Source organism: Clavelina lepadiformis, chromosome 4 (assembly GCF_947623445.1).
Source record: "Clavelina lepadiformis chromosome 4, kaClaLepa1.1, whole genome shotgun sequence".
Lineage (NCBI taxonomy): Eukaryota > Metazoa > Chordata > Ascidiacea > Aplousobranchia > Clavelinidae > Clavelina > Clavelina lepadiformis.
The window spans coordinates 8,301,843-8,326,252 of NC_135243.1; the positions used below are offsets into that span (position 1 = coordinate 8,301,843).

Consider the following 24,410-nt stretch of genomic DNA (forward strand, 5'->3'; position numbering starts at 1 on the left):
GTAGCTAAAGACATAATAAGTGTCCTATAATGTTACTTTAGGAAATACTAAGGTTGATTTCCAATCAATTTAAAACCTGTCTTGCTAAAGGCCCGTGACTAAAGACATCTTGTTAATTAAACAGATTTTAAGGATTGAGTTGGCAAACTGCGCAGTACTGTATAAAGAAATAAGAAATGATACTCTATTATGTTATAGTTAGCTGTACTTCACAGTGTTATTTTTGCGCAACATGGGTGGAGTTATGTGATTTGTGTATTTGCGTTTCTTTCCTGGATATGATTTGTAAGGAGGATTATGACTTGCCAGCTCTGTTGACTTTTGTAGAAGGTTAAAAGCCTTTAAAACGTTAAGAAAGGGATCGCCGGCATGTTTGCTGGTAATGGCGTGGGTGCTGGTTAATAATTGTTATGGTGTCATAGCCGTCTCGCTCTGAAACACTATATGCTTCACTACTACCAGCAATGGCTTGCCGTTTTCAAGTGTCGTAATGTGTACTGCAACTGGTTAGTTTAAGACTTTGAAGTAGGTAGGACTTTTCACTTATTTATTTTTAGGTAACATTGCCAAAATGTAAGATATCGTGATTTTTGTAGTTGACTATTTATTGCTATTTTCAAGTTTAGAAGTATTCAAAATGAGATTATGTTGTAAATTTCAACTTCCGTGGATATATTTAAGTGTTTGGTGCATACTTGGTAAGTACAGTTTTGTCTTGCATCTTAAACAAATCTGGCTATACCCTGGTTAACATAAACAACAAACAATACCGTTATAATATTTGCCTGTGACTTTATACGCCTTAAAGGTAAAGTTTCGCTTCTGGGGCAAAGTTTTCTCGAAAAAAAGACAGTCAGAGTTGTTGGAGAAAAGTGGCTTTCAAATTTTAAGATATCATTGCATGTAAATTCGTCATTAGTTATTTAACACTTGGCGATGCTTGGTAGGGTCAAATTACGCATATTTGTGGTGTGCAGTTAGCACTTTCAAGTTTTTGTACTACAACCACGAAGTATTGCCATGAAACATCTTTCCTTGTTTATATTCTGTTATGCTATCTAACATGGCTGACCGTAATCTGTAGTTCCTTGCTTTATTAGAGTACTCTGTCGTGCCCATAAGTATTTGTTTTGTGTGGACGTGAAGTGACGTTCGTTTCGGTGATAAAATATTGGAGCCACTCTAAGTCAGACGCTTGATAGGACAAAATTTATTATTATTTTTATTCTTTACATTGGGCTATTCGCGATGACCAGCACAGCGTTTAGACTTTAGAGCTTAGATTATAATTATAGAACACCAAAGCTCAAATGAGATTTACAAGGCACCTTAGTAAAAACCAACCAAAGCTTTAAACTTGTCGGAGAAGTTTTTGTGTGAAAGTATGGTCGTGCAATCGTACAGATCACTCTAAATTCGTCGTGTCGACATTCACAATTGAATCCAAAGCATCCACAACGTGTGCCTGTCACGAAATGGACAATAGTTAAAGAGTAAAATAAAAAAACGACCTTGACATGATAATAGTTTTTTTTATCTCGTTTTAAATTTTTTATAGTACAGTGTATATTTTTGATTTCAGTGCTTCGGGTGTACGGCTACCTAAACATACTTTCAAATGAAGAGGTCCAATCGGTATTTAAAACCACCGCCGAACTACCCTGCACCATAGAGACAGACAAAGTTCTTAAAGAAGTTATTTGGTAAATTATGGAAATATTGTTTGGTCAAAGCTATGGTCTAAAACTTTTACCGTTCATATTTTTATGATTTATGCTTCTGGTATTTTAATTTTTACTCATCTTTTAATGGCGGATACCGTAATTCTTTCTGCGTACAGTATTTAATTTACTTTAAATGCTATAAGAAGGTGGTTGATGTTATATATTTAACATTCTCTCCACAATCGGGTTATTAAATACTTGAAATTAATTCTTGTCTATTAGGTGTTGCGTCAGAATTGATGTGCAATTTATCAGATATTTGGTGAGATAAGCTATAACTGTTATTACGCGGTATAGGCTAGATTAAGTAAGCTTGCTTTTGTACATTCCCGTTTGAAGTATTCAATTAAGTATTCAAGCGAAGTTTTTCGCGCTTACCATTTTCATTTAATGTTCCTGCACTCCGAGTTTACTTTGATTGTTGGAGATTTTGATTCATCTAATTTAAAGTAACACAGGCCCATAGAGGGTATGGGTCAAATGAACCGCTTAAAAATGATTGCAAATAATTATGTACCCCACACCAGGGTGGGGCGCGTCTCGAAAATGTGCTCTAAGGTAATTTTTATTTGGAATTAAATATTGCTCCCGAATTTGAAAATCGTTGCAGAACGTCAAAGACTAGAGGCTATATAAGCATTTACGTATTTTTAGTTTATACTCAGTCTATACTTACTATACGTACACATCATATGTATAGTACACGCATTTATGATATGTATAGACATACTGTATATATAAATATTGTATGATTGCAAAAGGCCGCCTAAATAGACAATAAGTTATGAAAATAGTGACTGTCCATGTTGCCCCACGTAATCTTTTGACCTTCTTTAACTAAGTCTAAGCGTTCAAATAATACGGCGGTGTGGTAGAGACTAGAAATATATACTAGTACAGTGGTACTTACCTACTTCATTGATGGCTGTGAAGTGAAACTAACTTTTCATAGTTTAATGCACTATATTCGTTATACAGGTACCGACTGTTTGGCAGCAACCAGCCAAAAAGAGTGGTTTACTACTACGAACCACCGAAATACAATGCAACCGGTCTTTTATATAAGGTAGAATTGGCAATTGTATACATTAATTTTAATCAGACACTTTGGATTAGAGCCTCTGGCTAACTTTTACATGCAAGTGGCAGAGAAAACCGAACCTTGCCGCAAACAAAATTTTCACTATAGAAATTACAATCCGATAATTATATGTAGTCTACTGCATGTGGAATTTGAAACCCGCACACCAAAAAGCAAAATTTGCAAGCTTCCAAAAATGTTTTAAATTTTGCTTGACCGACGTCTTCCAATAGAGCTTCTTGTAGCCTTATTTACCGAAAAAGGCCCCTACAGTTTCTTATAAAGTAAATGAGTGTAATTAGCTATGGTTGTGGAGTTTGCAGTTCTTGTTATATGCGTTTTTGTTATACATACTACCACACTAACACATAGAAAAAGAACAACTATATATACGGGATGATTTGTCCAGAAAGGTTCTGATACAAAGAATCCCTTCGAAGTTAAAATGACCATTCTGTTAGAAACAATTTTCGTGTGTCCATCAAATTAGTAATCCTGACGATACGCTATTTCAACATATGTCTCCTTGTCTCTGGTCTAACAACAACCATGGACAAAATAAGAAGAACTTAAATATACGCTATGGCAATATGACGTACGGGTATAGGCAATCACAACATTTGTGGCACACATGTCCACCTTAAGACTGCAAATATGCACTAAGATTTATGAAATTTTGCGTTGAAAATATGAGGTCACGGCTTTTTAATTTCCTGTTTTTTTAGAATCGAGCCCAGCTCGCGAGTGACGCGTCATCGCTTTTACTCAACTCCGTCACGATGGATGACGAAGGTGTCTATGACTGTCACGTGGCCGTTGCCGCCAATAATAATTCTACAACAAATCAGATTCCTGAAGAATCGGTGGCAACCATGTTGTTATCCGTAAACGGTACTATAAATATTTCAGTCAATTTCTAGTTTTTTGCTACTATGAAATGTTAATCTTATATTCTGCCAGCTTTGGCTGGGATCCAGCCCCTTAGTAAAGAATTATAATTATATTCTATTAATTAATAATTATTAATTGGGCAAACATTACTAAAAATAGAAACTTGAAATTTACAACGCTTCTTAAGATATCGGTATGTCTCGTGGTAAGATTATTATGTTTTCATCAACATATTCTTCGTAATTTCGCAAAAACTGGCAAATTCTTTCCTGCTTGTATCAGGAATATTTTGAACCTTTGAACTATAATGACCTTTTCTGTAGTGAAAAGCTTGAACAGTAGAAGCAGGTATATACATCAACTATAAGATCTCCTGCCGAGTGGACGACTCTGCCACCTTGTGTCCATGTTAGTTGCGCTCATCGCTCACCAGTATAACGGAAAGTATTTTTATCATTCCACGCTGATATTATCACGGAGTTATTTGTTAACAGCTAATTAAAATCTGTTCCAAATGCTTTTGTCCGTAGCCACATCGGTTAACATAATGCATCTGAGAGCTTTTTTACTCTGTTGTCCCAATAATAATAATGTTTTTCTTTGCGCACAGGCCTTTTTCTATATTAATCAATGCACCCAAGTGATTTTTATTCTAAAATACGTATTACATGTAACTTGTATTCATTTTTGTTTCATGTGTCAAGCGCTTAGGCAAGTTCTTCACGCAAAACCATATGATCGGCAACCGTCTCATAATCAAAAATGAATTGTGGTATCACAGTTATAAAATAATAAGGTTTTAATTAGGTCAAGACAAAAACGAACCACTACAAGCACTCAGATCAAGGAAACCCTTTTCCACTCTACCCTTGCTGCTTTGAGTTGCGAGCAAGGTAGAATACACGCTTGTCAATGTCATCGAAAAACGGCAACTCCGAGGAATTTCTTTTGAGAACCTCAAAAACTATAAACCCCTATCTTGCTTAAATAAAGATTTAGGCCTGCCCTACACCAAAGTATAAACTCAATGTCCAGTGTAAAGAAATAACAAGACAGCGTATGAAACTTTGGTTAAGAGTGTGCCAGAATGACCTCTCTATATAGCTATTTTAGTTTGTTTGGCATAGGCAAGCATTTTAATTTGAAAGATAGGGTTAAACAACAATTTAGGGCGAGAAGTCAACCATTATGTTAATCGTGTAATTGTTTTAAGCTGCAATTCTTGGGAGAAAATATTTTTCATTCAAGATCCCATTTTGTTTTTACTGAACACATTGCGTGTGAGGGTATTTTAAATCTTTCGCGTTTGGAATAAAATTATCATTGTTTATTATATGTTCTAGTACCTCCAAACGATGTGAAATTAACCACATTTTCCTCTGGAACAAATCTGACATTGACATGCCATGCGTTGGGAGCAAAGCCCGCTGCTGACATCTCGTGGACGATCACTGACAAGAATGGTAATTCAAGGGACACAAAACCGGCAAAGGTAAAAACTAATTTAATTAAGGGGTTTTGCAGCCTGAGGCGTTAGCCGCTATTTTGCGTTTGCGTTTTGTGAACAGTTGCATTTTCCAGCCTAACATGTTCAATAAGTAAGACGTTTTTTAAATTGGCTCGTCTTATTGAAGTTTAATTAGGTATATTTATCTGCATTGTCTAATTATAACCTTGACCAATTTTCGTCAAATCACCATGGCAATCACTATCATGTACAATTACAGAGTACAAAATATTTAACTTGTCCAAACAATTACAGGTTGTTATCCAGTACAAAGGCAAGTTAGCAGACAGCGTCGCTTATCTATACTGGAATGTCAAACCAAGCGACAAAGATTCCAATTTCGCTTGCACAGTGTTTCATCCAGACACTGGGACTTACATTGAAAATTCAAAAAACTTGAGTAAGATACTAATTAAACACTTTTTTAGAAGCCATACATTACCAAAGTAATGACACCATATTTCGATATCTTCGGCATAAACAATGAGTTATATGCGGTCTGGGTATATGCTAAACACAGTAACCTTACGTTGTTAGTGAGTAGGTTCAAATTTCTGCGTTTACAATTTTCCCAGACCGTGTATAACGCATTTTTTATGCCGGAGATATCGAATTTTATGATCTCACGAGCCTATATTTGAATGTCGTGTATCTGTTTTCTTAATCAACAAACAGCTTAATAGAATCAATCCTATCGTTTAACAGTCCTTGTATTTTTTTAGCCGCACCATCACTGTTACATCCCATAACAAAGTATTTTGACTGGTTAGGAGCCGATGTACCCTGTAAGTTCTTTTCGCGTTTAGTAGTTTATTGCGTCTAACAAAAAATGTGTTTGTTGGCAGATAAAGAGTCGGTATTAAAATTAAAAGCAAAAGTTGGACAGTTTGTGGCTTTGAACCGTTTATGCTGTAAAGCTTCTGCTATTATTATTGATGCTTGTTTCTCTTCTGAATTTACTTTCATCTTTTTATGACTTTTATCTTCCGACCAGACGCAACTTACGAATCCATGGTCTATTACGAAGAAAATCCTTCTTTGGCGCCACCTGCCGGCGCTGTGAAAGTGGGTGTTTTTCCGTCACCTAACGTTCTTCTAAATACGTCGGTTACCGTTTCTATTTCAGTGCCAGGAGCATTCCCAGAGCCCAGGTAAAACTTAAATGTTATATCTTATTTTTAAAAAGCGCACTGCTTTGTTGTCTATAGACGTACGGCAGCAAATCTCCGATGCCTACACATGTTCTTTTTAAAAAATTGCCATTGTAATTTCCTAATTGTTGGTTGTTTACCCGCAGACAGGTTTGTACACGATGCTAAACTCTGAATGTGGCGTATAGTTTAAGCTCTAATCGAAGTTTGTAAACTTTAGAGGAAATTTTGATTCAACAGAGATAAGAACAAAGAACTTTTTTCCTTTTTATATGTATTTTATGAGTAGAAGTTTGTCAACTCCGGAAGTGTTAAGTTAAACCTGCATTACCTTTTCATTCGCCACAGTAAGTTGAAAATGACCTGGATAAATGCTTTATGCTGCCCAGTTAGAACTAAGTTCAAATGAGCCATCGCGCGGTTCCCTCGCCCTGACCGGAACTCATCAAGCGCGTTACTTATCGCCCATCAACACGTCGTTTTACCTAAAGCTGAGGTCACATGGGAATTAACGATCCATAAAAGTGTGATTACGTGCTAATTGGACAGATTTATTGCAGTTGTTTATCAACCGCATAATGGTATCGTTAACGTCATGTTAGTAGTTTGAATGAACGTTTAAAACGTAGGGTTATTTGAGCAAAACGTAAATCAGAATATTTTGTATGATTTATTGATAATTAATTTACTGGACGTCGGAGGCACATTGTTACTTGCGGTTAATAGCTATTTCCGAATTTCCTTGTCTGTTCTGGTTAATCAAGCAATTTGCGAATATATCGCAGCTACACTTGGTGGTCTGAAGATTCTGAGACGAAGACCGGCAGAGTGTACCCGGTAAAACATCTCACTAGAAATCAGATTTTATTCTGTTTGGTAGAAAACCCGCTTGGAAGCGTTGTCATTTCAGTTAAGCTTGCAGTCACGACAGAGTCGGGTAAGTCAAAATGTATGTTATTTGTTAAATTTAGTATCGTGTATTTATGCTTCATATTGGAAAAAGAGATGTATTTGGGAAGTGCGCCATACGGCCATATAGGGGTACGTGAATTTACAAGTTTTCTGAAATGAACTGGTTAGCTTTCCAGTTGTTATTTGAACCAATTTTCAGGTTGCTGAAATCATTTCGAGTTTTTCACTTTCGTAAATTTGCATGATGTTTATACAATAAAATAGTAAAAATTTCCATGACCTATATTTCACTGTATAAAAACCCGAGCAATCGTAATCCATTTTGGATCATCAGCATAATACGCATCTCCAGTAAATAATGTCAAAGAGTAGTAATTTTTCCGAACAAATTAACGCGAACAGTAGCATCGATTTTCATAAAAGATTACACTTTTAAAGACGAGGGATCTAACGACTCTTCCAGGACTGGCGGTAACTCGGATGAGGAAGAGATGGTCAGTGGGGGAATTGTGGCCGCTATTGCTTTTGCAGTGATCGGCGTTCTTTTTCTTCTTGCCATCCTCATCTACTGTTGCCTGTTCAAGAGAAATTCGGAAAAGCCTTCATCTGCTGGTAGCGTTTTTTTCCTGCTCTTTTTGTTGCCTTTGAAAATTGGCCTGTTTTGTTCCTTAATTCTCGTTTTTTAATTCGCAGAAGGTTTGGAAGGGGGAGATTTCGACTCCTTTGTAGTCAAGCAGTAAGTTTGCGTTGTTAGTAGCTGATATCTTGTTAAATGTTTTCTGCTTTTGGTTTTCTTATGTGGTTTCACATTAAACAGGTTTATACTCTTAACATAATTTTTGTTTATTTTTTATATTAACGTGTAAGTTTTATGTCGTTTATTGTCTTGCAGAAAACCACTTTACTCGGCGAATTCTGCTGGTCAAACTGAGGTAAAGGCAAATTTTTCTACAAACGCCTTGTCACGTGTTTTATGTCAACAATTTTGACCCATTGTTTTAATTTACAGTACCGCCAGCATGACTACAACGAGGGCGTTGTTATAGCAACTGAAAGCGATGCACTTTTAAAAAGTGGCCAAGATGACACTCCGCGCAAGGACAAAGCGATATTTTCTTTGACTGATCAGGATGGCACCTCCACTTCAACATCGGGGTATGGGGACGAAAACGGCGGGAGAAACGCAGTCGAAAACGGGTCAGACGACGAACTATCTCCTGATGAGAAAGAAAGAGCCATAAATAAGCATCTCCATGACTTCGATGAAAACGCTTCTTTCGTCGACGAGTACGGTTCCACGTTCGGCTTAGACGGAGCCGATCCACCGGTTCTGGTGGAATCCGAAGCCCGCCAAAGTCCTTTCGATAACACGACGTCTGAAGACAACGAAAGTGATAACACTAGCATTGGCAGCGGTGCCAGTGGTGTCGAGGGTCATTATTCCTTGACCCACAGTTGGGACGAGATAGACCCAAATCAACCAGTACAGATACCGATATGATCACATATTTTTACACGTACCTTTACATACGTATCCGTTGGTTGTAGCCTGCAGTTAGATACGAGCCGTTTTAGTAAGCTTTTCGTTTCAGCCATAATATTCATTTCAAAACAGCTAGTGTGCCGCAATAAAACATTTTGTAATTCGCTTCTTAAATAAAAACGTTTGCACTTTTCACCTGTCCTGTTGTCACAATATTCTCTACATCTTGTGGTCTTGTTGCATTTAACAACATTGGCGAAAAGTTGCAGAAGGCGACGTGTTAGATAATATTATTTTAGTCTGGGAGGTAATCTTCCTCAGCACATCTATAAGGGCGTCCAGTGGTGCATTGGAGGGGGATCCCCGTCACCCCACTTTTTTGACGAGAGATCACGATCCTTTACTTTTTCTTGCTTTGTTTCATTTTATCCCCATTTTCATGTACATTTGGATACAATACCATACCTGTTTGACAGCGAATCTCACTTTCTTTTTAGGAATACACCGCTGGGGGCGTCCAAACTGCGGCCCAGATCTGGCCAACCGCCATCAGTCCAATTTATTTCGTACAATATATTCAAAAGGTAGCCTTGTGATAAAAACAATGGTTGTTGCATAAGATGTTTGACCACATGGTCAGAACGGAATGCCAGTGTGATATTCTTTCAAGCCTACTCGTTGTTAAGTTTCCGTATACAGTACTGTAGTTCATTCTTCAATGAGAGCCGCCCTTCAAGAACACTTTTCCATCAGAAAAGGCTTCAGAACTACGCACGAGTTATTGGCGGTTCAAATTTATGATTGTGTCTGTACATTCATCAACTCACTACAAATGCACTTATAGTAAACTATCAGTATTGGCCGTTGTTTGTCTATATTTGTCCAAATGTTTTGTGGGATACGACCAACATCAATTCCTAATCTCATGTCAGCTTTAATTTTGGCAACTTACCGAAAATCGATGCTTTGGAGTTTAAGGCTCATTTGTAAAAAACTCCGCCGTTTTCACGCCTGGTCTGCGGCAAAGCAAAAGCAGAGAGAAGTTTTTATTGGGATCAGCAGAACGTAAAACCGTCGTTTAATGATAATTCCCGAAGTTGAACTTACTTATCATTACCAGATTCACTAACGCTATAGCCTACTTTACGTTTGAAATGCAATATCTCACCACTAAACTGTCGGAGAGGGATGTAGGCTGCCCCGGAACAATTATTTGGTTGAATAGTCAGGTTAAAATATTAACCACAAAAATCGCACCTCGCAAAAATATTATTAGTGTTGAGCTGAAATTGATTCTGCGATAATGGTCCTAGCTCTGCACTTGATAAGAACACAAAATATGAGTTAAGACTTGGAGAGTAATTGAAAATTCATTAAGAGGTAATGGTGACGTAATGTTTATAAAAATATCTTTGTAGAAAACTACGAGCGACTAATCGTACATTAAAATGCTCTATAAAAGTTATAAATATTTGGCCATAAGGTATAATATGAAATAAGCACCGAAAAACACTCTCGAGTGTAAAAGCAAAGCACGATAACTGAAAAACACAGCAACAGCGCCTCTACCGCTAATAAAAATCGTCCTAGCTTTCGAGACAATTCGCATTACAGTGCTAGAAATCCTGGTAATATTCGTACTAATAACCCAGCGTCTGCGGCAATTTTTGATGCTATAACGTATAGTTGTAATGTCGTCATGCAAGACTTGCTAAACGAGTCCATTACTTTAGCCCACTCTTCACGATAGATCGCATTATTTGCCAGTCAGGCAATTTTTAGCAAGGTATTGAAAACATTGAAGTTGTGTGACGATTATGGTATTATTAGTCTCATACCTCTAACATGTGTTTCAAACAGTTCTTCATACTTTTCATGTTCAAAGATTACCGAGCATTTCAATGCGAATTATCTCAAAGGCTGGGCTGTAGCATTATGACGCAAGAAAGTAAACAGAATTGTTGTGTTCTACGAGTCGCTTTCACGCAAGCGAGCGTGCAGTTCCTCCTTGATAGCTCGAAGTACCGCAAGCGCTTCGATTGTGACGTTCAGTTTGCCGACCACCTCGTCAGGATTACGTAGGTCTTGCACAGGGACGTCACCATCGATGATGTCACAGCCATCTTCCAATATGGCGGCGAAGTCAACTGTCGCCGTTCCTTAAACAAAACCTTCTTGTGACGGAAATGCACTTGTTTAAAAAGTATTTCACAAATTTTCGTAAAATTGTTCTTATTCAATATAAGCAATATCGAAGAAAATTGAAAATGTTGATTAACGCTGAGTTTTTATTAACCAGAGACCACTGATGTTCAAGATATCGCGGTTGAAAGGCTGCAACTTAGCCTTGAAAAACGTCCCATACAGTCTAGGGTTGCCATACCGTCCGGAAAATTCCGGACATGTCCGGAATGTAGGGTTAAATTTTGCGTCCGGGAGGAATTTAAAAAAATGCTCAAATGTCCGGAATTTTATGATGGGCGTTTTGGGGGAATTAGAATTGCGGGAATAATCCTGTAAATCAGAGGTGTCCAACACGTGGCACGCGACGAGTCTTACCTAGACCCTAGCGGCCTAGCCTAGAGATCAAATCAGAAATAGTCCAATAGCCTAGTGAATTCACGACACTATGTTCAAAAATCCACTCCGGTATACAATGGATAGGCAAAGCATTGCTAGTGTGACGTCATATTGACAGACAATGTGTTCATACCTTATTTTTAAAAACCGCTAGTGGGCACTAAAGAGTGTCCGGATTTTAGGCCACGAAAATATGGTAACCCTACCATACAGTCTTTTTCATTTCACTAAACTAAGCAGCCAAAGTGTATAAGATTTAATATTTTAAATGTTTATGTGAGTGCATGAACTGTATCGCTTTACCTATCTCTTCACAATCGCCTTCCTCGTCGTTCGCTGGTTCTGATACCACCGTCATTTTGAATGACGTATGACCTGACGTCATCATGGTTGAAAGAAGGTTACGTTGTTCTGAGTGTTCTAACGCGTCCACCTTCATTTCTGCCGAAAATAAACATTTTCGAACAAATATTTTATTTATGTCGAAAAAAGTGACAGTGCAATTTACTTTACGGACCAACAATTAATGCGAACCTAATGTCTAAATCTAAATGTAATCCTTCAAATCATTTTGATTTTTAAAAAACAGAACGACTTAAACTTTCACTTAAAGTAGAAAACAAAAACATCACAAAGTAAACTTAACGTTACTCTGAGCACAAAAACTCTCAATACTGTTCACGTCGCTGATAAACAACCCATCAACTTACTCTTGTCGAACGTATACATTAATTTTTCCTCTTTGTTTTGCGGTTTGTCAACTGCGTCTGGGGTTTCTTCAACCGTTCCCAGGAAGTCGTATTCGATGAACAGTTTCTCAATTTCATCATCTTCCCAAACACTTGTATTTGGGTCAAGGGTCAGGTGGTTAATGCAAATATGCACAGTGTCAGAAACCTAAAAGAGCATAGACAAGGAAACGACATCACATGCAGCTTGGGATGACATGAATAAAATCTATTAAAATACAACTTGGCCAAGCTAATTACACTTTTGAAATGCTCAAAATACCACAGATTTTAAAGGGTTGTCGGTCCCAATCAAATGAATAGAATGAAAGTAAAATAAACCTGAAGGACATTTTGTGCCATGCCATACCTTGCTCCCTGGTGCTGTCTTTACCTCCTTAGAATCTTCTTCCACGGTCTCATCTTTTCCATCGGTTTCTTCTAGATCGGTACTGGCTCCTCCAGTGTCATCAGGAATTTCCTCAATATCTTCTTCAATCTCTGATTCTATTTCAATAGATAAGAGAAAAGATGGAAATGGTGTGCGTTGGTATATGAGTAAAATCATATGGTAGCACCAGGAAGGAGATAATAATCAAATAACCATTTACACTTGATACATCACGCATGGTAATATTAATTAAAAGTTAATCTTATAAACATCCAGCAATATATTTCACAATTATATCATAAAATATAACGATCAACAGCAATAAAATGTTAAGTCTTTGCAGTCACCTTCCTCATTCTGGTGTGGACTCCCTGACTGTTCATCACGATCATCTTCTTCATCCTGCCTAGCTTCCATCTTTTTCTCCGGTTTAACCACAAGAATCTGAGAATCCATAGATTCCACTTCTGATATATCATCATCTTCATGAACCAAACTAAACAGAATGATGTTGGAAAAAGTATGTCCTGTTTCACAAATTTGTGGCAGCAGAATGTTCAAAGACAGGTAAAACGTTCTTTACCAATGACTTTTAATATTGGTACCAGACATTGATACAAGTTATTTCATAATATTTTAAACTGCTTTAATTTCCTTCTTACTATCTTTTACTAATCATGATTAAAAGTACTTCAACTATCAATAACTTTACAACAGAAATCGCTAACACAATGTATTACACAATCTATGCACAAAAGCTTAATAAAATTTACACAAGATGTTTTTGATGTGTTATGCTATGATATAAAGGTTATGTGCATCTGAGTAAATTCCAAATTTATAAAACAGATAAAAACACACGTTTTTGATTCCTCTTCTTTCGTAGTAGGGGATGGTGTCTTCACATTCCTAACAGAGGAATCCTGCTTCGATGTGACTTGGATCGGTTTGGGGAATTCGTCATTTTGTAAGATCTCTTCCAAACTATCTACATCCTCATCATCAACAACATCAACTTTCTGTATTGGCTTCAAACTGCGAGTCTGATAAAAGATTTGCAAAATGCAAAAATTTGTATAAATAACATTGTTAATATTTTTACGAGCTGTGACAATCATAATTCTAGTTTAAGCATATTTAAGTGTTTATGGTAACTTTATTTCTAAAGGTCTGTTCACAAAACACAGATCGACAGTTGTATCAACATCAATCTACAGTAAACATGACATACTGTTCTTGCAAGAGGTATTGGTTTTTCCATTCCTGGTTCCACCAGAGTAACTTTCTTTATCTAAGATTAAAAAATGTTTATAAAAGAAACAAAAAAGTTATTATCTTCGACATTCAAATGACTTTAATCTAAAATCTTTCTTAAAAATGGTAGACTTAATTGATTACTAAATCTCTTCAACAAACTTGAAATACTCAAAAGCATTTAAACCTCTAGTTTGTCAGCATCCACGTCTTTATCATTTTGTTTAGTTTGAGCCACTTTGAGAGGTTCAGTTTCATCGTCTTCATCATCAAACGAAGCAACTTCGTCCTGAGTATCATCTTTTTCATCCTCATCAACTTTCTCAGCTGATCTCACTGACTCCTTTGCATCACTTTGCACTTCTTCATCGGGATGATCCGATTCCTCCAGTTCCTCTGAGATTTCTTCTTCAATTTCACTTTCCATTTCTTCTGGCTGATCTTTCTCCACAGTTTTCTGCTTTGCTGGAGGTTCTTCCTTAGGTTTTTCAAGCTCTGAATCATCAAGTAGGATTGATTCTTCCTTCTTGGGAAGAGGACCAGGATTGTCTTGCAGAACTCGTGTTGGTTCATGGTGTGGTGTTTGGATTGGTTGGAGAGCTGGTTGTGATGGTTTTGGAAGTTTGGTTGCGACATTTCTAAAAACACTTTTTATTTTAAATGTAAAAACAATAATGTACAACAACTGACAAAACAACGTGTAAATTCATTCATAACTTGAATAATAGTACAGTACCAAAAGTATGAAGAAGACGTAGCCAACACGAACAAAATAAAAACATACAACAGGTCCCGTGTAATGATCTTACTGTCTCTTCTTGGGGGTAACAGGAGGCTTCTTCATCAACTTCTGAGCTTCATTGATCTCCTTATCCTCCTCCACAGACTTTTCGCTCTTCATCACTCCTTCTGGGGATTTGTACGGCAACTGCCATCTGGCTCCAACCTCAACTGTGCCATTGTCAGATCCATCTCGCTGCAAACAATCCAAAGACTTATAATTCTAAATGCAAATTGCTGAAAATCGTGTACCTATGGCTACTTATTTATTACTCGTGTATTTCTTGCATTAAATTGGCATTTCAGTGACACTACAAGATCGTCTTGCTGTAAATCTCTTTAAAAGCAATATCATGTATTTGTTGTAAGGATAATATGCTGTTGTTGGGAGATTCCAGATAACTGTGAGATTATTGCCATACAAAGGTCAGCATTTTTAGCATTACCACGGTGCGGTTTAGTTATGCATCTAGACTAGTAGGCAAACAAAGGAGCAATGATGTCAAGATATCCTGTGTACAAAGATACGAAGTTGGGTAGAAAGCCATACCAATGATGGCAATAATATACACCATATTTTATACAACATACTCAATTTACTCATACTAGTAAAGCCTGAGAAGAAATTATGCATATATTGTTCTCTTCCAACCTTGATAAGCTGGAATGGGGCTTTGATGATCTTGTTATGTGCCAATGGTAAGAGATCAATCAATGCTTTGCCAAGATATGACGATACTTCAGGGTCGGTATCGTCGAACACGTAGATAACCAATTTCTGTGAAACAAAAATCAGATACATCATAAATTGCCTATGTTTATGAAAGAATAATTTGGCCTTGCATGATACCAGAAATTAATTGTTTTTGATAAAAATTTTAATAGAGAGCTAAAGGCTAAAATGTGCTAAAGACTTCTTATGGTAACAAGATACACAAAAAGTAGATGACCACTGTCCATAACAGCGCTATATGAGCTGTTGTCTATTGGCTCAATGTCTTAGTCAAAAAGGACAAATACGTTTACATGACATGATTGCAAGATTTTTAAAAATTGATCTTACCTCCGACTTAAGATAAGCATCAAGGTCAGAGTTCATGTGTACAGGGTACGCTTGTCTGTCATCAAAATGCGGGTTGTTTGTGCTCGGAATTATATTTGTGTCATGATCGGCAAAGTCGAAGAACTTGTATACACAGTAGATGTTGGGCTGTACACCTGGGAAAGTTCAAATTTTGAAATGACGAAAAGGCATAAATGAAAAGAAAAATTACCTGCACAAATGTAGTTTCTAAACAGAAATCTGATTGTGTTTGTGATTAACTGATTACAAAAACGATAAGAAAACACAATAAAATTTTGGTTGTAGTCAAGTCCATTACAAAGTGTTTCTTTATGACTTTATTATCACAGAAAAAAAAATCAAAATCAAGTTACCTTCCCTACGGCCCATTACGTGATTGCACGATATTATTTGCAAAAGAATTTGATTGCTGTTATCACTGGAGGTCACCTCCATTTGAGAGTCAAGAACTTCTAAGGTCTTCCTGGTTGCGGCTGTGTTTGCTGACAAGTAACCAAGCGCTTTTGTGCGCTCCTGCACGGAAAACAAGTTTTGAAGTCATTTTAACCATTGTGCTTCATATCAATAAATCACGTTCAGTTACAGCTAAGAAGAACTGGATAGATAGACATGGTCAGATGCAATGTTGTTAAAAAAGCTCTTTAAGGAACATTTTTCATGCCACTTTTGAAATATTATTATCTCTTACTCGATAAAGTCTAATAGCCTGATCCATTGGAACTCTCAAACGAACCCAGAAGTCTAAAGAACCATAGTTGCTCCCGTCCAAACCTAGAATAGATCATCAAGCTACACAAAACACTAGCAACCATTTACACAACATATCTGGGAGCTGACTTCCTCAAAACAAAATATGCAGTCACGATATCAACATAGGTTTACCAGTTAAACTTGCAGATCCATGTAGTTTGCCGTGCGGCTTGTCCAGAAGTTGATTGAATTTAATTTTACATGCAGCAATAGTCGTGTGTTCAATGCCCATGGCTTGATGCAGCTCAAATATCGTGCTTTCCTGTGGAAGCAATGAGTAAGGTTCATGCATCCACAATGAGATGTACAAAGAAATACTGATAACACAGCTTAACTTTGAAAAAAGCAAATTACTGTACGCAGGATTGCACATATATGGACCAGTATGAATAAGGACGATACCTAATCGATGAAAAACTTGCTCTCAGGTATAAAAGAGTTGAAAGCAAAGCAAAAACATGTTATAAAGTCTTGTCATATGTCTAACCCCACCTTTTGTAAATGATGTAGAAAAAGATCGTTCACTTTTACTGTAAACTGTGCAGTGAAGTCAAAAAGAGGACTGCAAGAGACAAAAACACTTTTCAAAAACGATGTCACAAAAAAAGAGAACATTCAACCATCAAAACACACACTACCTTGCACTTTTCTGTATTGGTGTGCTGACAAGCTCATAATCATAGAAGGCGTACGTCACGAACAGCGACGGATTTCGATCATCGAGTGCAATCTGCGCATCTTTGGTCAACGTCACTTTGCTGACATTGATCTCAAACAGATTTTCACCGCGCTCAAGTTGAATTGTTTCATCCAGCTGACTATCAACTTCCCACTAAAGCAAATTGTGATTTATTCTCTGATATTACCAAACAATGGTAACTAAATAGTAACCATCGGTAATTAGATAATCCACAAGACGTTAGAGTATTTTTGAGACCACAGGTAGTTATAGCTACTTCGTTATCAGGCTGGAACTTGAACTGTTTGGTTCCATATGCAACATCATGAAGTTGGTTTTCTAATTTCTGTAGACATAAAGGTATATAACCTATAATGTAATTACCAAATCAATTTTCTTGCAAACACCATTAACCGAGTAACTTAACCAACTTAACTTTACTGTAAATGAAATTTTACACACTGATGTAACTATCAAAAGCTGCAGCATACAATGTCTTTAAACAAAACATATTCTTTCCGACCTTTATCCTAGCGGCACGTGCATCGAGTAACCTTGCGTTCCGATCTAGTTTCTCTTCATAACCTCGCTTCACTTCTTCAAGTTGATTTGAGACGTTTTCCACCTGAATAAACACACCAAGACAAAAAACATGCTTGTAGAGAAAGTGAAGTAAGGAGTGAAATCAATCTAATCAGTGAAAAGTGACACTTCAGTGAAACTAAATGGTAGCCCCTAAATGCAATGATGCAAGGCAAAAAGCAAAAAGCTAAATGCAAAAAGATAAAAACATTAAGAGATAAGAAAAAAGGGGTCATAACACTATACTTAAAGTCTGATCATATGAAACGAAGGTTCTTGAAAGCAAAAACAATCGAGGCCATACCAAAATGGTTATAAATAGCAATAGTCATATTATCTGTGGTTACAATACGCATCTGCTACTGTAATTAATTAATCAAGCCATTGCAGGAATGGAGAACTGGAGGTATTACTACAATGCTGGACTACACTACTAATAAGCTCAAACAGTTCTGTAATTCAATAGCAACTGTAGTTGCTAAAACGGTACTACAACAATTAATCAGAAGTAGGGGGCGATATTAATATAATGGGACTAACAGAATACTTATTAACACCAAAGCAGAGATTTCATAACATGCCACACCTCCATCTGATAGTCCTTGTTTATCTTATGCTGCATCAGCAACATTTCTCTGGTCTTGTCAAGTTCCTGAATTGTTTCAGCATGCTGCGCTTGTAGTTCCGAGAATTCAACATTTATATCTAAAAAAAATTTATCTCTTCAATTTAAAATTTTAAGTAAAAATACTTGGCGACAGTTTAACAAAACTTTTTTAATGACATTACGACTACATGAGTTGACATAGTATATTTTTCAAGGATCCTCATGTTCAGGGAAATCATTATCGAAGTTGCCGGCTAGCTCGCCTGGGTATTGTCTTATAATAACAAATCAGTCTTTCCTGTTGACAGAGGTATTTGTCAAATAGTCATGTAAACTAAAAATCATCTCTATGTCTCCATTCTGCACTTGACTGTGAATGCAATTCTGCATGTTTTGTTTCCCAGGATAAAAATGTTGGTGCAAAATTCTTGAGAAATATTAAATTTGTTTAAACGGCAAAATATGACAAATCCTTCAAGTCCTAGTACAATGAAAGTTTAGTCATCACTAAAAAGGCATAAATGAACAAGTCTTCTCGACAGCCATCTCAATTCTGAATAAGTTTGTGGTTCTATATTTTTACACATGAACAATATTATGTTCGAATCTCGACTATAAATTTTATATACTACTTCTACATAGCACTTTTTGGCATTATTTGTTAAGATTTTGTAACGTACCAAACACAGGGGTTACGAAGTATGTAGAGTGTGGCACATTACAAACAGGAACAATAAAACCGGGTTTTAAATATTTCATTTGTATCAATATGCACGGCAAAGTTTTCTTTTCATTTTGGTCATTTACTTATCCTGAGCTTCCTAACATATCAGAACATAACCTTATGGTGGTTCATTGTAAATCTGAAGCAGACCAACTAGCTTCATTTTCACTTAAAGAGCCGCTGACAGAATTTTTAGCGTGGTTGCTCTTTTCAAAGAACATGAAGTATAAATGGTATAATGCTTAACGCTGTTTTGTTGCCTTTGTTTTTTAAGTGATACTAAACATTACAATGATTAGATCAAGCTTAGATTAAGTAGAACTATGCCGCTATACTGTAGCTAAAATAAAGTAACACTTACACTGTACGTCTACAATGAAAAGTAGCAAAGTCATAGCTGCATGCTAGCAGACATGACTTCAATATACTGTTTTAATCAAAAATAAGCATGCAAAAAGACCAAGTTAAAACTGTCCAAACATTATTGCGTCATAATGCGATAAATTCAAGAATATCTTCTGTAAAAACTGACACATCAAGCTTTCAAATTATAGCGTTAAAAACAGCACTGGCTTTTTAACCGTGGGATACAAGTAAAAAAGTAATGTTCGGTTTGAGCTGGTGAAAAAATAACACCGACTCATATCGGTCCAGTTCATAAATCCTGATATAAACCACTGAACTTCATGTGATAACGTGTTATAAATACAACTGCCAGTATTTTAGTTAAATCCGACAAACCTTTTGGCCCATCATCTATGCTCTCAAGGAAGTCGGGTCGTTCTCTTTGAGCTGCAGCATGTCGCCTCTGCCTAATAACAGATAACGCTTCACGAAGTTCTTCCACATTAACAGAATCATCTGGAAAAAAAGAGAGTTGATGAGTGTGGAGTTGGAGTGTTATGTGAGAAAAAAGGGTCTAAATCTGGCGTTTACCTGCTGCAGAATAAAGCTTTAACCGTTCTCTTAGGTCTTGATTCTCATGTTTTAGTCTATCTAATTCTCCATGGGCCTTTCTGCTATCAGAGTGTATTCTACTCACATAACCTGCAACATTACATGATAATAAGAACCTTCAATGCTTTAATGAAAAGCATATTTAAAATTTTTTTCCTTGGCTGATGATGATTAGATTTATTTTTTAGATGCAATATATAGTAGGCATATATATTATTTAGTAGTAAAGAAGAACACACCTATCCACTATTGTTCAAAGGTGTATCACTTGATAAAGCGCTAACATTAAGTTACCAAAAACCAAGCTAACTTTTGGAATAAAAACGCTAAAAACAATGGTAAGAATGTGCGGATTTTCTGACACATAACCTCTTTCATTTGATATTCTCTCTAGTACAATGTTCTTATCAGACATGTCAGCTTTGATAGCGACTTCTAATTGGGCAATTTGTGTCCGAAGTTTTCGTTCCATTTCTCTCCATTGTTGTTCCTTTTCTCGATCAAATGCACTGCAGTTTAGAAAATGCAGCTTAATTTCTGACGCATATTTAGCAGATGTGGTAAATTACTGTGTTGCCCCCAAGGGAGTATACTTTAAAACTGTAAGAATTAGAAATACAAACTTAAAATATCTGTCTCGGATTGGCGAGAAAAATACCTTAGAAACTTTATTGAAACTGTGTAATACAGCAATATTGCTTGTGAAAGGGTAAAATGATAAACGAGGTATTACCTGTCTGTAAGTTTATCATTTGCATCTTTCAATATGGCAACTTCATTTTCAAGTTCTCTTACGTGTTCTTGAAGTTGAACAATTGTCCTTTGATGGCCACCGCCGTGTTTTAATGAGTTCTGTTTAAATGTCAAGTGCGGTTATAAGATAGGTTCTGTTTGAAGAGTGGGTGGAAAACAAAGAACTTATTTGCAATGTAGTTTGTTGCGAGATTTTATGACTTTTGGCAGTATGAGCTTCGCCATTACTAATATACAATGGTAATTGGCACTGCTGTCAATCAATCAACCAATCAATATGCACTTTCCATGAATATATATATATAGATACAGTACATATAGGCAATAGAGGAAGTGTATACAGCGCATTGTGTATGTGCTTATAAATGTATATCAAAAAACGAGTTAATTATGTTACTTGTGTGAGAAAAGTTAAGCTGGTACTGTTTTTCAAAGCAAAGATTTTACTTATTGAAGGGTATATGCTTTAACACTCTTTTAGCTGTTTAAAGTATTTAGAAGCTTATTACTACTCAGGATCTCATTTATTGCTGTAAAATTAAATCTATTTTAAAAAAGTATTTAAGATTAAAGTCTTGTGCTTGTCCATCACATATCAGCTGTTTTAAAAAGTTATTGATTCAAAATATGAAGAAGAAAATAGTGCAATAACCTGAAGTGAGAGATTTTTTCTTTCTTCGTCTGCCACTTGTGCTTTCAATCTCTCCATTTCATGAATGACGCTGTTGTAACTGTCCCTTAGTCGTTCATAATTAGCATGGAGTTCACGCAACCTTAACATATGGTGATTATGAGATTAGTTTTTGAGTGCCGGTCTGATATTTTGGGTTATTCAATCGCTAACATTAAAAAAGGGATTCCATTTTTATGAAGTATTGTTTCCATGAAGGTTATCAACAAACATTATCTCAAGAAGTTTATTTTCGTGAAAGTTGAAGAAAAAAATACAATTACCTGGCATCTGATGAAATTAATTCGTTTGACTTTTCTTTCAGCAATCTTTGCACCTTTATGATTTCAATATTATCGCTCAAGGTCACCTTTTTGGATGAGTTGACGTGCTCATGAACCTTTAACAGCTCATTTTCATGATTTGCGTCTGTTATACAACAAAATCAAACATTCAGCTAACTGCATTAAATGACTTTTGTTTTTACTTCTTCTTACATTGCGGCTTCTGCAACTTTAAGAAATTATCACAACTTTACGAGAAAAGTCACAAATCAAATTTTGAATGATGTGTTGTACAAATATCAATAACTGAAATCTTCTTAAAAGCATCTGTTGATAGCAGTGGCAAGAAGTGACTATTTACTTCATAAATAGCGAGTTAAGATGCTTACTGTTTTTCAGTATGTCTTTCCTAAGACCCTGGGTTTCTTCTTCCATCCGTGCAATTTGCTCATGAAGAGCAAGTAGCTGCTGATGGAGACGATGGTTTTCATTTCTTGCTTCCTCCAGCAAACTGTGTCCATACCTGTTTGGTTGAGGTGAAACTGTACGAGTGCTGCAAATCAATAATGGACGTGATTTAAAATTCATAAACTAGAAAATACGTCATTGATCAATTTATTTGGTTCTTCATTTAGATGGCGGCATGTATACTATTAATCATCACCATAAGAAAACTTCAATTAAGTTGGTCTATTGTTTTCATAACTACCTTTTTCTGTTACATTGTACCTCATACAATTCCTGTTACTATAATATTATCATAACTGATATCAGAAAGACTCCAAAAAATACCTCATTTTGTCAGAGTATGTTCTTCCTCCTGTGCGTGATCTAGGACTCTCGTCAGGTCTCTTCGGGACTCTTGAATCGATTCGAGACTGTACTCCGCTGTAGGGTGTTTGGCGCTTTCCTTGTGTAGACATTTGCTGGTGCATCACACGCATCTAATATTTAAAGTGTCATTTCTTAGAACATTACTATTCTTATCAATCATTAATTCACATGTTCAATTTGTGAATATGGAATCAGACCGTTCCGATACAAATGATGAGGCAATTATTTGGGAACAGTATTAATTAATCAAAAGATATGTCAATTTTTTGAAAATTGCTATTGGAACCAAAAGATTTTTATGACATCTACAAATTCTCAAAACAGTGCAGGGTGTGAATAAGTGAAGTTCATCTCACTCTGTATATAGCTGCCTCAGTCAAAAATAATCTAAAGGTGGTTTTAAAGAGCTGAATGTACAATTATATATTCGATTTTAAGGGAAAATTCAAACTTATCACCAAGAAAAAACAAATAATAATATTGCACATGACATAATCTGTTAGCAAAGTTTTACATATGCTTTTAAATGTTAAGAAATGAAACAGGCATCACAATTGTACTCATTTTAATTGCATATAAACTCGCCTTGAAAAGTGAAATGGCATAGAGGGCTTTTTTGCTAAGATGCATATTGCATACATACATTTAATTTCGTTACCAGCAACTAACATGCAAAAGGAAATTTTGAATGGAAACGTTTTACTTTTTGTTTTAGCGCTTCGTTTTCTTTGTTGATGTCTCTGATAGTCTCTTGCTGAAGCTCAATTTTTTCTTCCAAATCAACCTCTCTTCCAGTCCGACGTTCTGCTAATTGAGACGAACGCATTCGTGACAGCATTCCACACATTAAGTAGCAAGTCAAAAAAACAATTTGCAATTGGTTAATTTTCCTAGTTTTGCACTTAACATTACCTCCTCCCATTGCAGCAAGTTTCTTCCTGTCACTGGCAAGCCTAAGCAGCTTTGTTGCCATTCTGCAAAACAACAATGCACTCATTAAATCAATAGATTCGTGTACAACCTGTTGTAAGTTAATTAATACTAGCAATGTACTTGCAAAAATTCATTAAAAATCAGTGAAATTTTTCATAAATAAGCATTCTCAATTGCATTAAATTTAAAGTGGTGAACAAAACAATCGCACATGATGCAAAAATTTTACATCTTTCGGCTACGTCAAGAAATACACATCTACAAAGTCACCTCTTAATCTTTTCCTCTTGCTTGCGGCCATGAGATTTAAGAATATGGTTTTCATCTAAAATTCGAAGATGCTGATCTTCTAATTCTTCTCGTGGTAACTTGGCAACCATTGTTCTTTGCTGAGTCTCATTTTTAGCAGTCATCTTAACATCCTAGAGTCGAAGCTTCGTAGGGTCTAGTATACAAGTGCACAACCAAATAACGTCATAATTTGAGTAGCTAGGGTCTAGTATACAAAGGTATCCTGTGGTTGTGCACTTGTATACTAGATAGAAATATCGTTACACCAGCGCTGGCATAAATATAAGCTTCAGCCTTTCTGGCGTTGCCTGACAAAATTGTATCAAAAAATGTCACAAAAAAACACACCAACAAAGATTGCAAGCGCAGTGAAATTTCTTTTAGTCTAGTTTAATCTCTTGTCAGTGGCAAAAATAACTAGGCCCATAAGAAGAAGTCGCAGGGCGAAGGCAATGGTTTTCTAATTGCCAATTCAGAAATTGGCTCCATTTATTAAAATAAGAATCAGTTGTGACAGAAAATAATTAATTACAGTTTTAATACTGGCATGGCGTAAAATATAGACCCTAATTTTTCGGTGTATAGGTCTATCTCTTTATGCTAAAATGCAAGCTTTCCATAGCCCACGGTCACATAACACATTCAATACTAACCTAAGTTTAACGGTCTGTAGCAAGTCGTTTGTTTTATGTTACTGGTAGAGTGGTAGTCTTGCTTATGTGAGTTGCAGAGTTGAAAAAAATAACAGAAATATCTTAATCTTTACCGTTCCTATCTTAA

At 36.2% G+C, this 24,410-nt stretch overlaps 2 protein-coding genes across 5 annotated transcripts; one reads left to right on the forward strand and one right to left on the reverse strand.

Annotated features, from left to right (window-relative positions):
- Positions 1-536: 536 nt before the first annotated feature.
- Positions 537-8,942, forward strand: LOC143452060 (uncharacterized). 2 transcript variants are annotated; one of them, XM_076952888.1, is made up of 13 exons: positions 537-698; positions 1,583-1,703; positions 2,703-2,790; positions 3,531-3,696; positions 5,040-5,188; positions 5,459-5,603; positions 5,926-5,988; positions 6,198-6,354; positions 7,140-7,291; positions 7,705-7,878; positions 7,960-8,002; positions 8,159-8,198; positions 8,276-8,942. In XM_076952888.1, the coding sequence occupies exons 1-13, from the start codon at positions 638-640 to the stop codon at positions 8,765-8,767; spliced, it is 1,851 nt and encodes a 616-aa protein (XP_076809003.1). In that variant the 5' UTR covers positions 537-637; the 3' UTR covers positions 8,768-8,942. The 2 variants fall into 2 exon arrangements, with proteins under 2 accessions (XP_076809003.1, XP_076809004.1); XM_076952889.1 differs by having other exon boundaries at positions 7,963-8,002.
- A 1,151-nt stretch (positions 8,943-10,093) lies between these two features.
- LOC143452448 (protein fantom-like) lies at positions 10,094-24,386 on the reverse strand. Of its 3 annotated transcripts, none has more exons than XM_076953430.1 (31): positions 24,284-24,386; positions 23,610-23,784; positions 23,319-23,380; positions 23,110-23,210; positions 22,365-22,516; positions 21,962-22,125; positions 21,573-21,717; positions 21,271-21,391; positions 20,599-20,717; positions 20,235-20,374; positions 19,845-19,955; positions 19,650-19,769; positions 18,164-18,282; positions 17,519-17,620; positions 17,273-17,341; positions 16,955-17,148; positions 16,809-16,878; positions 16,449-16,578; positions 16,255-16,337; positions 15,920-16,079; positions 15,546-15,700; positions 15,135-15,260; positions 14,512-14,678; positions 13,890-14,349; positions 13,680-13,739; positions 13,310-13,491; positions 12,796-12,944; positions 12,428-12,564; positions 12,040-12,226; positions 11,633-11,770; positions 10,094-10,908 (listed from the first exon to the last, which is right to left on the reverse strand). In XM_076953430.1, exons 2-31 carry the CDS (start codon positions 23,750-23,752, stop codon positions 10,718-10,720), a joined length of 4,257 nt encoding a protein of 1,418 aa, XP_076809545.1. In that variant the 5' UTR covers positions 23,753-23,784; positions 24,284-24,386; the 3' UTR covers positions 10,094-10,717. The 3 variants fall into 3 exon arrangements, with proteins under 3 accessions (XP_076809545.1, XP_076809543.1, XP_076809546.1); XM_076953428.1 differs by having other exon boundaries at positions 23,110-23,213; XM_076953431.1 differs by having other exon boundaries at positions 13,890-14,340; positions 23,110-23,213; positions 24,284-24,384.
- Positions 24,387-24,410: the final 24 nt, after the last annotated feature.

Excerpts from the sequence above, each read along its gene's own strand:
- LOC143452060 (XM_076952888.1), top strand. The coding sequence starts at position 638 with ATGAGATTATGTTGTAAATTTCAACTTCCGTGGATATATTTAAGTGTT. Across the intron at positions 699-1,582 it reads AAGTGTTTGGTGCATACTTG|TGCTTCGGGTGTACGGCTAC; the intron begins GTAAGTACAGTT and ends TTTTGATTTCAG. Across the intron at positions 5,189-5,458 it reads GGGACACAAAACCGGCAAAG|GTTGTTATCCAGTACAAAGG; the intron begins GTAAAAACTAAT and ends AAACAATTACAG.
- LOC143452448 (XM_076953428.1), bottom strand. The coding sequence starts at position 23,752 with ATGACTGCTAAAAATGAGACTCAGCAAAGAACAATGGTTGCCAAGTTA. Across the intron at positions 17,342-17,518 it reads CACGTGCCGCTAGGATAAAG|AAATTAGAAAACCAACTTCA; the intron begins GTCGGAAAGAAT and ends TTATGTCTACAG. Across the intron at positions 16,579-16,808 it reads TTCTACATCATTTACAAAAG|GAAAGCACGATATTTGAGCT; the intron begins GTGGGGTTAGAC and ends TTGCTTCCACAG.